The sequence below is a fragment of the Ahaetulla prasina genome, chromosome 2, assembly GCF_028640845.1.
Source record: "Ahaetulla prasina isolate Xishuangbanna chromosome 2, ASM2864084v1, whole genome shotgun sequence".
Taxonomy (NCBI): domain Eukaryota; kingdom Metazoa; phylum Chordata; class Lepidosauria; order Squamata; family Colubridae; genus Ahaetulla; species Ahaetulla prasina.
Window position 1 is genome coordinate 4,111,959 of NC_080540.1, and position 17,293 is coordinate 4,129,251.

The 17,293-nt window shown below is 43.4% G+C and overlaps 1 protein-coding gene across 1 annotated transcript; it reads right to left on the minus strand.

Moving 5' to 3' along the window:
- Nucleotides 1-50: 50 nt before the first annotated feature.
- Nucleotides 51-9,059, minus strand: LOC131193742 (zinc finger protein 75D-like). The gene is made up of 7 exons (XM_058174261.1): nucleotides 8,767-9,059; nucleotides 7,720-8,308; nucleotides 7,342-7,456; nucleotides 7,158-7,225; nucleotides 2,193-2,322; nucleotides 110-461; nucleotides 51-66 (listed from the first exon to the last, which is right to left on the minus strand). The coding sequence occupies exons 2-7, from the start codon at nucleotides 8,128-8,130 to the stop codon at nucleotides 51-53; spliced, it is 1,092 nt and encodes a 363-aa protein (XP_058030244.1). The 5' UTR covers nucleotides 8,131-8,308; nucleotides 8,767-9,059.
- Nucleotides 9,060-17,293: the final 8,234 nt, after the last annotated feature.

Sequence of the window (17,293 nt, forward strand, 5' to 3'; positions counted from 1 at the left end):
TCCTGCATGTACAGGTGATCTTGCATTGTATCTCTGCAGTGTGAATCCTTTCATGGAAGTAAGTTGCTGCTTGATCAAAATGTTTTCCAGATTCCAAACATTTATAGGCTTTTTTGTGTGAATCATTTTTTGAGATGTAAGGAAGATATTTTGAAGAGAAAGAATCAATGTCCCATTGTAATTCTTTCCATTCTGGCTTATAGCATCTTCTCCTTTGTTTTGGGTTAATACTTTTTGTTTCATACTTTTCCCAATATATTTTTTCCTTATTTTCTCTTGCTGGGCATGAAAGTCTTGTATCGGAGCATCAGTGGAAGATGAGTTTTCCTGATTCCAATTATTTGACTGGTTCCACTCATGGTTTTCAAATTCCATTTGAATTCCAAAGTTCTCTGTTCCATCCTTAGAATTGATCACTTGGAACAGTTCACAGGAATCTTGATTCTCCTGCCCATTATTACCTTCAAAGGAAAAGAGAAATGAAAATGATAACAAGGTTAGAGAAAATGATCAAACTGCAAATCTCACTCAAAGTCAGTTTTGAGTTAAGAAATACCATTAATCAGGGAAAACATGTAATTATGTGAGATCATTAGTACCTTGAGATATGAATATGATTCATGAGTTTGTCTCTGTTTTCTGCGAAATGAGGCATAAACTACTTTAGTGCGAGATCACGTGAGATCAGTAGTGCAAGATCTCAGGCTACTGATCTTGCATGATCTCGCATTACATGCTCTTCCATGGCCTGACCATGAAAGTTCTCTTCTCACACAATTTTGGGAGGTTTCAGAGGACAAATATAATATAATATAATATAACAACAGAGTTGGAAGGGACCTTGGAGGCCTTCTAGTCCAACCCCCTGCCCAGGCAGGAAACCCTACACCATCTCAGTCAGATGGTTAGCCAACATTTTCTTAAAAATTTCCAGTGTTGGCATACAACTTGCAGGCAAGTCGTTCCACTTATTAATTGTTCTAACTTTCAGAAATTTCTCCTTAGTTCTAAGTTGCTTCTCTTTGATTTTCCACCCATTGCTTGTTCTCCTCAGGTGCTCTGGAGAAAAGCCTGACTCTCTTCTTTGTGGCAACCCCTGAGATATTGGAACACTGCTATCATGCTAGTCCTTCTTTTATTAAACTAGACATACCCAGTTCCTGCAACATTTCTTCATATGTTTTAGCCTCCAGTCCCTAATCATCTTTATCTTTCTGCACTCTTCTAGAGTCTCAACATCTACATGGGGCAAAAATGAATATTCCAAGTGTGGCCACCAAGGCATTATAAAGTGGCACTAACACTTCACGTGATCTGATTCTATCCTCTGTTTATGCAGCCCAGAACTGTGTTGGCTTTTTAGCAGCTGCTGCACTACTGGCTCATATCTAAATGGTTATCCACCAGGACTCCAAGATCCCTCTCACAGGTACTACTATTGAGCAAGGTACCACATATGTACCTGTACATTTTGGGCCTAAATGAACCACTTTTTTCACTGTTGAATTTCATTTTGTTAGATAGCGCCCAATGTTCAAGTCTGTCAAGATCTTTCTGTAACTTGAGCCTATCTTCTGGAGTGTTGGCTATTCCTGCCAGCTTGGTGTCATCTGCAAATTTGATGAGTTCCCCATCTATCCCCTCGTCCAAGTCATTGATGAAGATGTTGAAGAGTACTGGGCCTAAAACAGAGCCTTGGGGTCCACTGTTCCCTCCATGTGGATGTAGTTGTTGAAGACATGTGAATCTTGGTCAGCCAGTTACGAATCCATCTGGTGGTGGTACTGTTTAACTCACATTTTTCTACTTTATCTAGTAGTAGGTTATGGTCTACTTTATCAAATGCTTTACTGAAGTCCAAGTAAATTATTAAATTATTAATTAAATAATAACACATTCCTCTCACATGACCTCCAGGGGGCACATAAAAGTACACCTCATTCTTTTCCGCCTCCACAGATGAGTTGAAATAGAAATGGAAAATTACAGATAAGAAATGGCACAGAAATCATGTAAGCAAAAAGCATATAAACAAAGAGACATTGACCTCTTTCCTTCCTTGGAGTACGAGAAGGCCAGATCCTTTCCCTCTTCCTCCCAGGAGACAATATCTGATGAACATTTTTTTAATTAAATAAAACTAACTATAATGTATCTTCTTGAACTTTCTGATTGGGGACTAGAAAACTTACCCAGAGAGACCACGTTCCTATGGTTTTCAAGCATGACTTCCGAATGCAGCGCTTTTTGGTCAGGATCCAGGTGAGACCATTCCTCCTCAGAGAAATACACAGCCACCTCCTCAAAGGACACAAGACTCTCCTGAACACAGGAAAAAAGAACAGAACAGGATTCAGAGGATCTGTTCATCTTCATCAATGATTTAGACAAGAGGGTAAAGGGGAACTCCTCAAATTTGCAGACAAGACCAAATTGACAGAAATACCAACACTCCAGAAGATGGAGACTGGGCCCCATCTAACAAAATGAAATCAACAGTGAGAAAGGTTCCACATTTAGGAAAGAAAAACCAAATGCATGGGCATAGAATAGGTGATACCTGGCTCAGGGTTATAGGGCTCAACAGTAGAAAGTACAACAGGGATCTTGGAGTCCTAGTGGACAATCACTTAAACATGAGTCAGCAGTATACTACAGTTGCCAAAAAAAAAAAAAAAAAAAACCCCAACGCAATCATAGGCTGCATTAAGAGGGGGATAGAATCAAGATCATGAGCTTAGCATCCCTGATAACCACGATGGGATGGTCACTAACCTTGAGCCAGACATCCTAGACTGTGAAGTCAAATGGGCCTTAGGAAATCTGAGCAACAACAAAGCTAGTGGAGGAGACAGTATTCCAGCCGAGCTATTCAAAATCAAGATGACGCAGTAAAAGTGCTACACCCAATTTGCCAGCAAATTTGGAAAACTCAACAATGGCCACAGGATTGGAAAAGGTCAGTTTACATTCCAATTCCAAAGAAAGGCAATGCCAAAGAATGTTCAAACTATCACACCATTGCACTCATTTCACATGCTAGTTATGTGAAAGTTATGCTTAAAATCCTACAAGCTAGGCTCCAGCAATATGTGGATCAAGAACTACCAGAAGTATTGACAGGAAGAGGCAGAGGAATTAGAGATCAAACTGCCAACATATGCTGGATCATGGAGAAAGCTAGGAAGTTCCAGAAAAACATCTACTTCTGCTTAATTGACTATGCTAAAGCCTTTGATTGTGTGGATCACAACAAATTGTGGCAAGTTCTTAAAGAGATGGGAGTACCAGACCATCTTATTTGTCTCTTGAGAAACCTGTATGCGGGTCAAGAAGCCACAGTGAGAACTGGACACAGAACCACTGATTGGTTCAAAATTGGGAAAGGAGTCCGGCAAGGCTGTATACTATCACCCTGCCTATTTAACTTATATGCAGAACACATCATGAGAAAGGCGGGGCTAGATGAATCAAAAATTGGAATTAAGATTGCCGGAAGAAATATGAACAACCTCAAATATGCAGAAGATACCACTCTAATGGCAGAAAGCGAAGAGGAACTAAAGAGTCTCTTGATGCGGGTGAAGGAGGAGAGTGCAAAAGTTGGCTTGAAACTCAACATTAAGAAAACTAAAATCATGGCATCCATCCCTTTCAATTCCTGGCAGATAGATGGTGAAGAAATGGAGGTAGTGACAGATTTTATTTTCCTGGGCTCCAAGATCACCGCAGATGGGGACTGCAGCCAAGAAATTAAAAGACGCTTGCTCCTGGGGAGGAAAGCTATGGCAAATCTAGACTGTGTACTAAAAAGCAGAGACATCACCCTGCCAACAAAAGTGCGTATAGTCAAAGCTATGGTTTTCCCAGTTGCAATGTATGGCTGTGAAAGTTGGACCATAAGAAAGGCTGAGCGCCAAAGAATTGAGGCCTTTGAACTCTGGTGCTGGAGAAGTCTCCTGCGAGTCCCTTGGACTGCAAAGCGAACAAACAAGTCAGTTCTAGAGGAGATCAACCCTGACTGCTCTTTAGAAGGCCAGATCCTGAAGATGAAACTGAAATGCTTTGGCCACCTAATGAGAAAGAAGGACTCACTGGAGAAGAGCCTAATGCTGGGAAAGATTGAGGGCAAAAGAAGAATGGGACGACAGAGAACGAGGTGGCTGGATGGAGTCACTGAAGCAGTAGGCATGAGTCTAAATGGACTCCAGAGGATGGTAGAGGACAGGAAGGCCTGGAGGAATGTTGTCCATGGGGTCGCGATGGGTCGGACACGACTTCGCAACTAACAACAACAACAGAATCAAGATCACATGTTAGTATCACTTTATAATGCCTTGGTAACACCACACTTAGAATATTGCATTCAGTTTTGGTTGCCACAATGTAAAAAAGATGCTGAGACTCTAGAAAGAGCAACCAAAATGATTAGGGTCCTGGAGGCAAAAACATATAAAGAAGAGTTGCTGGAATTGGGTATGTCTACTTTAATGAAAAGTACAAGGGGTTACATAATAGCAGTGTTGCAATATCTCAGGGGCTGCCACAAAGAGGAGGCCAACCTATTCTCCAAAGCACCTAAAGGCAGGACAAGAAGCAATGGATGGAAATCAACTAATCAAGGACAGAACTAACCTACAACTAAAGGGAAATTTCTTGACAGTGAGAACAATTAATTAGTGGAATGACTTGTCTCCAGAAGTTGTGGTTGATCCAACAGCGGAGGTGTTTATGAAGAAATTGGACAGCCATTTATCTGAAATATTATAGGGCTTCCTGTCTGACAGGGGTTGGACTAGAAGACCTCCAAGATCCCTACCAACTATGTTATTTTGCTCCATTGTTTCCAAATTCCCAAAGCAAAAATATGCACTAGGTTCAATGGCTGTGCTTCACACAAGTCCTAAGTTTAGCTGAGAAAATGGACAATTCTCAAAATTTCTTTGACTGAAGAAATATTTGGGGCAAGTTTTATCAAGTTGATTGATTCTGCAGAACTTTCAGCGCCTTTCATTAAAGTAATCCCACTTCTGGATCAACTGATTTAGCGCTCTATCATTCATTGATCTAGTAGTCTGAGCCATTGGCTGAATGGGAGAAAACAAAGAAAAGAAAATTTTCTGCAAAGCCCGTTTCTCATCCTTTGCAAAACGGGAATGTTTGATAATAATAATAATAATAATAATAATAATAATAATAATAATAATAATAATAATAATAATAATAATAATAATAATATTTTAATTTATAGACCGCCCTTCTCCCGAAGGACTCAGGGCGGTGAACAGCCAGTTAAAATACAAAACAAACCCATACAATAATTAAAAACTACCCCTAAAAAACTTATTCAATTGGCCAAGCTAAAATACAATTACACCCTATAAAATCACTAAAATTTAAAACCCCAATAAATCCATTTAAAAATTAAGCCAGTCCAGCAAAACAAAACAAATAGGTTTTAAGTTCGCGGCGAAAGGTCCTAAGGTCGGGCAGTTGTCGGAGTCCAGGGGGAAGCTCGTTCCACAGGGTAGGAGCCCCCACAGAGAAGGCCCTCCCCCTGGGGACCGGCAGCCGACATTGTTTGGCTGACGGCACCCTAAGGAGACCCTCTCTGTGAGAACGCACCGGTCGTTGGGAGATTGAAGCCAGCAGAAGACGGTCCCGTAAATATCCCAGTCCTAAGCCATGAAGCGCTTTAAAGGTCGTCACCAATACCTTGAAGCGCACCAGGAAGACCACAGGTAGCCAGTGCAGTCTGCGCAGGATAGGTGTTACGTGGGAGCTCCGTGCTGCTCCCTCAATAACCCGCGCAGCCGCATTCTGGACTAACTGGAGTCTCCGAGTGCTCTTCAAGGGGAGCCCCATGTAGAGAGCATTGCAATAGTCCAGGCGAGAAGTAACGAGAGCATGAGTGACCGTGCATAGGCGAATCAGGCGAACCTGATAAAAAGCTCTCCTGAAGACGGTCGTCAAATGATCTTCGAAAGACAACCGCCCATCCAGGAGCACGCCCAAGTTGCGTACCTTCTCCATCGTGGCCAATGACTCGCCCCCGACAGACAGCTGCAACTGCAGCTGACTGTACCGGGGTGCCAGCATCCACAGCCACTCCGTCTTGGAGGGATTGAGCTTGAGCCTGTTCCTCCCCATCCAGACCCATATGGCTTCCAGACACCGGGACAGTACTTCGATAGCTTCATTGGGGTGGCCTGGGGTGGAAAAGTACAGCTGAGTGTCATCAGCGTACAGCTGGTATCTCACCCCAAAACCACTGATGATCTCACCCAGCGGCTTCATATAGATGTTGAACAGGAGGGGTGAGAGAATCGACCCCTGCGGCACCCCACACAGGAGGCACTTCGGAGTCGATCTCTGCCCCCCCGTCAACACCGTCTGCGTCCGGTCAGAGAGGTAGGAGAACCACCGATAAACGGTGCCTCCCACTCCCAACCCCTCTAACCGGCGCAGCAGGATACCATGGTCGATGGTATCAAAAGCTGCTGAGAGGTCTAATAGGACCAGGGCAGAGGAGTAACCCTTATCCCTGGCCCTCCCTCCTGATCTCCTAATCAGGGCGCAAATCAAAGGATTGGAAATTATTTTATAGCCCGATGTACTGCAATTAAATGCTCTATGTGGTCATTCTTTGGATTTTAAAACTCTGCTTTATTTTTTAATGTGATTGCTAAATTTTTAAACTTCTGGTTATGAACAAGGCTTTTTAAAAATAGTAACATTGCAATGTGAGTATTTAGTTATTTTTCATTAGCCTTGCACAATGACAAAAAAATGGGTGTCTAGCAGTTACTATCAATGTGATCCGCTTATTCTTATTTCTTGAAGCCCTTTTTAAAAATTACTTCTTGTAAACTCATATTTGGAGGAGTTCTAGCAGAAGCTGTGGTTTTTAAAAAAACATTTCCTAAACAAAATTTGAGGGTAGAAATGACAAACCATTGTGTCCCAGTAATAGGCTACAGAGGAAGCTACGCTGGGTGAGAGCAACTTGAACCTGCTATTATTGTGTCCATGTCACACAGGATCACAAAAATAATCCAGTCCAAACAAGGGAGGGAAATATGACAGCAAACTCTGCACACCCGCTTCACTTCCTGAAGGAAAGGAGAATACAAATATAATAATTTTCTCTTTCTTACTTGATTTGGAGGTTCAACCACTACTTGAGCTCCATCGTAAAAACCAGAATACTTCATGCTTTGTTTCTCTGTAAGGATAAAATAATTTCAAAATGCATAATTAACAAAATAAGAGGAAGTATACTACAGAAGAGAAGAAGGTAAGAGAAGGATCTCTTTAGGTAATCAGAGGATCTTCTATTACCTCCTGAAGTGTCCTGGCTTTGATCTTCACAAGGGATCCTCCTGAAAAATAACTCCTGAGGGCGATTTAATGGATTCTTCTTTCTATCAGGATCTCTTATCTCCACAGTGCAGCCCTTCAAAAAGGAGGAAGAAAAAGGAAGCAGAATTAATGTAAATCACATTATATATAAAATGGAAAGTGATATTAGGAACACAACCTCAAAGTCCTAAATATCCATCAGTGAGGTTGTGTGAGAAAACAATGGGACAAAGTCTTACAAGAATTGGTGGAACGCTGCCAGATATGATGAATGCCACAGAAGTATGGGAAGGAGGGGTGAAATATTCAAACACATTTTCTGTTCCCTTTCGAGCTCCCTAGATTAAAGTGTCTCACCTGCAACTCGACCTGCTCCTTCTGCTCCTCCACGTGGCTCAGGAGGAAGCCTTCAGCCAGGGCCACCGCTTGGGAGCTGGTCTCTGCTCCACATTCCCTCACCCAGCCCTCCATCTCTGGGGGCAGAAGGAACAGGAGCTGCTCCAGAACCACGAGGTCCAGCATCTGGGCTTTGCTGTGTTTTTCTGGTCTCAGCCATCGCCTACAAATGTCATGGAGTCGGCTGCAAAGTCCTCGGGGACCCTCAGCTTCCTGGTACTGGAGGCTCCTGAAATTCCAGGGCTGAACTTCTGAAGGGAGGATGGTTTCCTCTTCCAGGATCTTCTGCCCAGTCCTTGTCCAGAGCTTCCCAGGCTGAGCAGCTGAAGGGCCTTTTCCGGTTCCCTCCTTTCCCAAAAGTTGTGTCTCCATCCTTTCTCTCTCCTGCACAGCAACTCTAAATGGCTCCAAGGACTCTTCTGGGTCTCCAGATGCCTTTTCCTTCACGGGACCAGTTCTGGTGCTTCCAGGACTGATCCCTCCCTGCTCTTTTTCTCCAAGAGAAAATTTTGGCTTAGCAAAGATTACAAATGGCTTCCAGTTTCTGTATCTGAGATGGAAGAAAAAAATAATTAGAAAGAATTAGAAAATGGAATTTAGCAATTAAACAACCTTCACCCAACCTGCCTGGAGCCCCAAGCGACTCATCCCAGCGCAAGGCCGGGAAGGAAGCAGCTGGAGAGGCCGCCCCGCTTCTCTCCCCCTCCGGAGACAGGATGGGGCCCTCGGGGAGCCTGGTGCGAATCCTGCCTCCTCCTCGCCCGGCTTCTCTCCTCTCCTGCTGGGCCTCCGCAAGGCCGACCTTCCCCTCCCCCCACTCGGGCTCTTCCTATGACACGGGGCGGGAAGGGAGCCCCGGATCCCCGCCGCCTTCCAGGCATCCCCGCTTCCCCCAGCATGGAGAGGGTGGCTGGGGAGCATGGGTCCCGGGGTGGAAGCCGGAGGAGGTCCAGGCGCTGGGCTCTCCCTCCTCCGCCTCCCTCTGCCTGGAAAGAGCCCCCAACTCACCCGGAGCACGTCTGGATCTCTCCCGCAGCCTCTCCGCCCCTTGCGGAGTCCCAGAGGTTAAGGAGAGCTAGTGCGGCGTCCTAGAGAGACAAGGCTCTATGATGTCATTTCTTTCCCGGCCTCCTCTACAAAGGAAGACCTGACTTTCGCCCTCCAGTGGCCCAATGGGGAAGCGCCTGATGTTCCCTTCTCTTGGCAGAAAGTGCCCCCTAGTGGATTCTGCGTAAATTTACAGGATTCCCTGAAAAGCGAGAGAAAGAGGAACGCATCTGAGGGAAGGACAGGGATGATGGGAGAAAGAGGAAAGGATCAGGAGTGGAGAGTATCTTCCTGTCCAGGAAGTCCCTTCCTTCCTTCCTTCCTTCCTTTCCTTCCTCCTTTCCTTTCCTTTCCTTCCCTTCCCTTCCCTTCCCCTCCTTTTCCTTTTCCTTTGGAGAAAAATCTCTGGAGGATTTGAATTCGCCTTCCTCAAGAACAGCCGCCCTGAAGGCTGGGCAGAGATTGCAGGAGACTCCAAAAAGGTCCAAATCCTGTCAGAAACAGCCAGGCGGTCAGAAAAGGAGGACCAGGAGGCTCTGTTGGAAACACAGGTTGTGTCTTGTGGTTGTTGAGAACTCCGGCCTGAAAGGGAGGAAAATGGACACAGGCAGGGAAGCCACAATGAGGAAAATGATTGTTTTTTTATTTCTTTAATTGAATTCATACAGCTGCCCTTCCCAAATTATTCCCTCAGCCTCAGATTGAAGGGGGGAAGAGAAAGAGCAGAGACCCCTCCAGGGTCTTCTGATGAACACTCCAGGCGCTTATCTCTTGTGCTGGCAGAAAGACTGAAGAAAAAGAACAACCAGTTCCAAAATGGAGTAAAAGCTGAAACCCACAGATATTCCAGATATTTTACCACATAACAAGGCTCCTTAGTTGAGAAATGAAGAGGGGAAATGGCATTTTATCTCTGACTGGAGGAAAGGCGGAATTACAAAATTAAGAAAGGAAAATCGTGAAAAAGGAACATAAAGCTAAACTATAGCGTCTGGAGGCCGTACGGGTCTGGATGGGGAGAAACAGGCTCAAGCTCAATCCCGCCAAGACAGAGTGGTTGTGGATGCCGGCATCCCGGTACAGTCAGCTTAATCAGGCTGACCATCTGCGACCCCATGAGGTCCGCACTTGGCGTCCTGATGAACGGCTGTCTCTAGAAGACCATTTGACGGCCGTCTCCAGGAGAGCGTTACCAGGTTCGCCTGACGCCAGTTGCGCCTTTCTGGACCGGGATGCCCTATGCACGGTCACCACTCGTGACGTCTCGCCTGGATTACTGCAATGCTCACATGGGGCTCCTTGAAGGGCATCCGAGGCTGCAGTTAGTCCAGAACGCTGCTGGTGATAGATGGAGCCCTCGTCCGTGATAACACCCATCCTGCGCAGACTGCACTGGCTACCTGTGGCCTTCGGGTGCGCTTCAAGGTCTTGGTGACCACCTTTAAAGCGCCCATGGCATTGGGCGGTTACTTACGGGACCGCCTACTGCTACCAAATACCTCTCACCGAGGCCTCACAGAGAGGGTCTCCTCAGGGTGCCGTCAGCAAGGCAATGTCGCCTGGCGACGCCCAGGCAAGGGCCTTCTGTGGGGCTCCCACCCTTTGGAACGAACTCCTCGACTCCGCCAGCTTCCGGACCTTGGACCTTCCGGGCTTAAAACATATTTATTTAATTGTGCAGGACTGAGCTAGGTTTTAAATTCATGGGTTTTAATTGGGTTTTATTTGTATATTTTAATTAACGGGCTTTCAAATAAGTTTCTTAATTGTTTTTATTCTGTATTTATATTTATATGTTTTTAAATGCCTGTGAACCGCCCTGAGTCCTTCGGGAGATAGGGCGGTATATAAATACGATTAATAAATAAATAAATAAATAAATAAATAAACTATAATGAGGAAAAAAACATTTTTACGTTGGGATTGAGTAAGAAATTCAAGAGATGTGACTAGGAAGCTTAAGCCCTTTGGAGAATTTAAGGCAGGGATTTATCATTAGACCAGTAATAAAAAGACAAAATGAAAAGGTTTGACCACATTTGGCGTCGACAATGACACAAAAAGGGGTAAGCTATAGTAAGATGGAAAAGTGGTTAAAAATCAATTTTAAAAGAATGGAGGTAACCTCTGATTTTTCTTTATTTAATTTTTTTCCCTCCAGTTTCACATACTGTAAAAGGGTCCAAATCCTGTCATAAACAGCTGGGTGGTCAGAAGAGACAGACCAGGAGGCGCTTTGAAAAACACAGCTTGATTATTGTTGCGAACACTGGTTTTAAGATGGGACACAGGCAGCAAAGCCACAATCAGGAAAATGATTTTCTACCTTTTTTTTTATTTAATTCAATACATACAGGTCCCCTTTTCAAATTATTCACTTTGCCTCACATGAAGGGGGGAACCAAAAAGGGCAGATATCGCTCCAGCCTCTTCTGATGAACACGCCAGGAAACCCGTCTCTTGTGCCCATGGAAAGGCTTTTGTAGAAAGTTAGCAGCCACCCCTCTCCTAGAATAATGAAATATTCTAGGAAACATTTAAAAGGCAGAATATTATACTTCCCTGGATGAGAAAAGGAGAAACGTGCTCTTGGAAAGCAGCCCCCACCTTTGTTAATAGCCCCAGAAAGACTGGGCCATCCTATCTACAAGACAAAATGCCTTCAGCAGCTTCAGGGTGATAGGATTAACCCTCACCCAACCTTAAACCTGTGAAATTTGAACTGCTCAACTGCAGTACCTGCAGTACTGCACTCTAACAAATGCACCACCTCGACTCTTTTTAAGATAGTCTCTCGGTATTTTTAAGATAGTCAAGAATGCCAGTAAGGATTGTGATGTTGATGCTATTATATAGCTTAACACAAATGATGTCCCACAAAGATGTACTTTCTGTGCAAAATGATTTCCAGAGCTCGGGGTATAAACTTAGTAGTATAGGCTGTAAGCTTTCCGTTTCAGAGATTTTACCGGTATATGAGGAACAAAAAGGAAAAGGCCACTGTGTAGTGGAGTTTAATGTGTGGCTAAAGGAGTGGCGTAAAAGGGAAGGCTTTGGTTATATTAGTCATAATGTCTGCAGCTAGTCCAATGAAAAACTGTACAGAAGAGATGGTTTGCATCCATCAAAGAAAGAGACTGAGTTGCTTAGCATCAAATTCACAGATTTTCTGGATAAACATTTAAACTAAACAGTGGGAAGGGACAGACTATTAATAGATACAGAACATTTCTGTACCCAGCAATCTAAAATTAATAAGGTTATCAGTGCATTAACATAGATGTTTGTGTGGGTAAGAATATCAACCTTCCTGTCTAGCAAAATCAAGCATTTAATAGTGAGGGCCATACCATTTCCACTAATCAAATGGTAAGGAAGTAGGGGAAATCAGGCACAACACGGTTATGTAGAAAGTAAACACAGGGTCGGTCAAAATGGACTCAAATGTTTATACACCAATGCACAGAGTGTGAGGAATAAATGGGGTGAATTAGAAATTCAAGTAAATAAGGGCAGATATGATATTGTTGCCATTATGGAAACTTGGTGGGATGAAACCCACAAATGAAACATACAGCTAGAGGGATTTAAATTATTTAAAAGAAATAGAACAAATAAAAGAGGAGGTGGAATTACACTACATGTAAGAAATAACTACATCGCTACAGAAATAGAGCACAACAATGATGAAAACTGCCTTGAATGCATTTGGGTCAATAAAAAAAGGGGAAAAAATGACATCGCCATAGGTGTATACTACAAGCCACCCAAACAAACAGAGGAAATAGATGAACATTTCTCTAGTCAATTAAGGTATGTAGGAAGCACATCACAATAGCAATGGGGGATTTTAATTACCCTCAAACTGCACCAAGTGGAAGATCCAACAGGTTCCTAACAAACCTAGCAGACAATTTTGTTTCCCAAAAAGTAGAGAAGGGAACAACGGGATCAACCATATTGGATTTAATTCTCATTAACAGAGATGAAACGATAGGAGGTGTTGAAGGTACAGGAACCTTGCAGTGATCATGCAAGATTAGAATTGAATATTATTCAAACAACAGAAGAAATTCAAACTAGAGTTGAGGTCACTATAACAGTAAAAGTGTCCACGCCCAGTTCAAGAAAAAGGACAGTTTGTCCAGGTCTGGAAATGGTCCAAAACCTGATGCCAGGCCAGCCAAAAGGAAGTTTGGCACTGCTGAGGTGGTCTTATGGATGCACCTGGACCCATCCTGGCTTCAGAAAGCCCAACTGAGTGGCACCTGGGTGGCTCAGCTGGACTGACCAAAGGCTTCTATGCATCTTGGCAGATTTATTGCAGCCCAGTGCTTGAACATGCTAGGCAGGCGGAGGCTGATGGCTTGAATTTCTAGAAGGTGACCACCCTGAGGGACATCTCTGCATCCCAAGCTGTATTACCACTAGCGGTGAAGGGCTCGAGGCTTTAGTAGATCAGTCCTGCCTGAGAAGAAATGTCAATGTTGGCTGGCTATGGTCTTGCAGACTCTCCCGATCTGGTACAAATGCCCCAGGCCGCTCAAGTTCAGCTTGTTGGATTTCACACGTAGCCCCTCCAATATCTGGCTGTGGAGCATGCTCTGGTATTTCCACTAGACTCACTCAGGTGTATGGCTCCCATCTTTCCACACTCCATGCATTTATACCTTCTCTTGTGTGGATCATCTTATGAAATAAGATACTTGAGGAAAGGTTTTCCACATTCCATGCATTTAAATGGCTTCTGTGTGGATCTTTCTGTGGAAATAAGTCCACGGCTATGAGCAAAGGTCTTTCCACACTCCATGCATTTATATGGTTTCTCCCCTGTGTGGATCCTCTCATGGGAAATAAGTTTATCTCTTCGAGCAAAGGTCTTTCCACACTCCATGCATTTATATGGTTTCTCCCCTGTGTGGATCTTTTATGGATAGTAAGTCTACTGTTCAGAGCAAAGGTCTTTCCACACTCCATGCATTTAACGGCTTCTCCTGTATGGATCACCTGATGGGAAATAAGACTACGTTTATGAGTAAAGGTTTCTCCGCACTCCATGCATTTATACGGCTTCTCCCCTGTGTGGATCACCTGATGGGAAATAAGACTACTTTTATGAGTAAAGGTTTCTCCGCACTCCATGCATTTAAACGGCTTCTCCCCTGTGTGGATCATCTGATGGGAAATAAGATGACCTCTTCGAGCAAAGGTCTTCCCACACTCCGTGCATTTATATGGCTTCTCCCCTGTGTGGATCATCATATGGGAAATAAGATTATCTCTTTGAGCAAAGGTCTTTCCACACTCCATGCATTTATATGGCTTCTCTCCTGTGTGGAGCTTTGTGTGGATAGTAAGTCCATTGCTCTGAGCAAAGGTCTTTGCACATGTCACATATTTATATGGTTTCTCTCCTGTGTGGAGCTTTTTGTGGATAGTAAGTTCCCTGCTACAAGTAAAGGCTTTCCCACACTCCATGCATTTATAGGGTTTCTCTCCTGCTGCTTGGAGGGACTGGGCTACATGGGCTACAGGTGATTCTGAACACTGTTTCTTTGCAGTGTGAATCCTTTCATGGGAAGTAAGTTGCCTGCTTGATCTGAAATGTTTTCCAGATTCCAAACATTTATAAGGCTCCTTTTTTGTGTGAATCATTTTTTGAGATGTAAGGAAGATATTTCGAAGAGAAAGAATCAATATCCCATTGTATTTTTTTCCATTCTGACTTATAGCATCTTCTCCTTTGTTTTGGGTTAATCCTTTTTGTTTCATACTTTTCCCAATATATTCTTTCCTAATTTTCTCTTGCATCGGAGCATCAGTGGAAGATGAGCTATCCTGATTCCAATTATTTGACTGGTTTCTCTCATGGCTTTCTGATTCCATTTGAATTCCAAAGTTCTCCATTTCATCTTTAGCATTGATCACTTGGAACAGTTCATAGGAGTCTAGATTCTCCTGCCCATTATTACCTTCAAAGGAAAAGAGAAATGAAAATGATAACAAGGTTAGAGAAAAAGATCAAACTGCAAATCTCACTCAAAGTTTTGAGTTAAGAAATACCAGTAATCAGGGGAAACATCCAAGAAGGAATTAGTGCGAGATCACACGAGTTCACTACCCTGAGATATTGCACTACTGATCTGGAGTGTAGTTTAGGCCTCTGTTTTCTGTGACATGAGGCATAAACTACTTTAGTCGAGATCATGTGAGATCAGTAGTGCAAGACCTCACGCTACTGATCTCGCGTGATCTGGCATTACATGCTCTTCCATGGCCTGACCATAAAAGTTCTCTTCTCACACAATTTTGGAGGTTCAGAGGACAAATGATAACACTTTCCTCTCACATGACCTCCAGTACACCTCATTCTTTTCAGCCTCCACAGATGAGTTGAAATAGAAATGGAAAAATACAGATAAGAAATGGCACAGAAAGCATATAAACAAAAAGACATTGACCTCTTTCCTTCCTTGGAGAATGAGAAGACCAGACCTTTTCCCTCTCATTCCCAGGAGACGATATCTGATGAACGGTTTTTTAATTTTAAAAAAAGTAACTATAATCTGTCTTCTTGAACTCTCTGATTGGGGACTAGAAAACTCTTACCCAGAGAGACCACGTTCCTATGGTTTTCCAGCATGACTTCCAAATGCAGCGCTTTTTGATCAGGAGCCAGCAGAGACCATTCCTCCTCAGAGAAATACACAGCCACATCCTCGAAGGACACAAGACTCTCCTGAACACGGAAAATAGAACAGAACAGGAGGATTTGAAAGAGCAGTTCATCTTTATCAATGATTTAGACAAGAGGATATAAGGGGAACTCATCAAATTTGCAGACAAGACCAAAGTAACAGGAATACCAACACTCGAAAAGATAAGCTAAAGAGATAGAAGGATAGACAGATTGGGCCCCATCTAACAAAATGAAATTCAATAGTGAGAAATATAAGGTGCTACGTTTAGAAAAGAAAAACCAAATGCACGGGCACAGAATAGGTGATACCTGGATCAACAGTAGAAAGTGCAACTGGGATCTTGGAGTCCTAGTGGACAATCAGTTAAACATGAGCCAGCAGTATACTACAGTTGCCAAAAAAAATGTGATTTGCTTATTTTTTAAACTATTGGTTATGAGCAAGGCTTTTTAAAAATAGTAATAGGCAATGTGACTATTTAGTTATTTTTCATTAGCCTTGCACAACTCCAAGTCAAAGAATGACAAAAAGAATGGGTGTCTAGCAGTTACTACTACAGTGATATGGTTATTCCTACCTCTTTTAAAAAATTACTTCTCGTAACTCATAGTTGGAATAGTACGTCGCAGAACTAGTTAACCACTGGTCTTTAAAAAACATTTGCTACACAGACTCTGAGGGTAGAAATGACAAACCATTCTGTCCCTGTAATAGTCTACAGAGGAAGCTATGCTGGGTGAGAGCAACTTGAACCTGCTATTAAACTGTCCATGTCACACAGGAATACAAAAATAATCCAGTCCAAACAAGGGAGGGAAATAGAAGGAGAGAGAACTCTGCACACCCGCTTCACTTCCTGAAGGAAAGGAGAATGCAAATCTAATAATGTTTCCCTTTCTTACTTGATTTGGAAGTTCAACTACTGTTTGAGCTCCATCGTAAAAACCAGAAAACTTCATGCTTTGTTTCTCTGTAAAGATAAAATAATTTCAAACTGCGTAACTTAACAAAATAAGAGGAGGTATACTACAGAAGAGAAGAAGGTAAGAAAGATGGGATCTCTGGGTAATCAGGGATCTTGATTACCTCCTGAGGTGTCCTGACTTTGATCTTCCCAAGGATCCTCCTGAAAAATAGCTCCTGAGGGGATTTGATGGATTCTTCTTTCCTCAGGATCTCTTTTTTCCACAATGCAGCCCTTCAGAAAGGAGGAAGAAAAAAGAAGCAGAATTAATGTAATCGTACAATATAAAGTGGATTCTTATATTTGGAACACAACCTCAATATCCATCAGTGAGGTTGAGTGAGAAAACAATGGAACAATGTCCTACAAGAATTGGGGAATTGCCACATTTTATTAATGTCAGAGAAGTTTGGGAAAGGGGTGAAGGATTCAAACACATTCTCTATTTCCTTCTGAGCTCCCTAAAGTTTCTCACCTGCAACTGGACCTGCTTCTTCTGCTCCTCCTCCTGGCTCAGGAGGAAGCCTTCTGCCAGGGCCACCGCCTGGGAGCTGATCTCTGCTCCACATTCCCTCACCCAGCCCTCCATCTCTGGGGGCAGAAGAGCCAGGAGCTGCTCCAGAACCACCAGGTCCAGCATCTGGGCTTTGGTGTGCTTTTCTGGTCTCAGCCATCGCCTACAAATGTCATGGAGTCGGCTGCAAAGTCCTCGGGGACCCTCAGCCTCCCGATATTGGATGAAATTCCAGGGCAGAACTTCTGAAGGGAGGATGGTTTCCTCCTGCAGGATCTTCTGCCCAGTCCTTGTCCAGAGCTTCTCCCC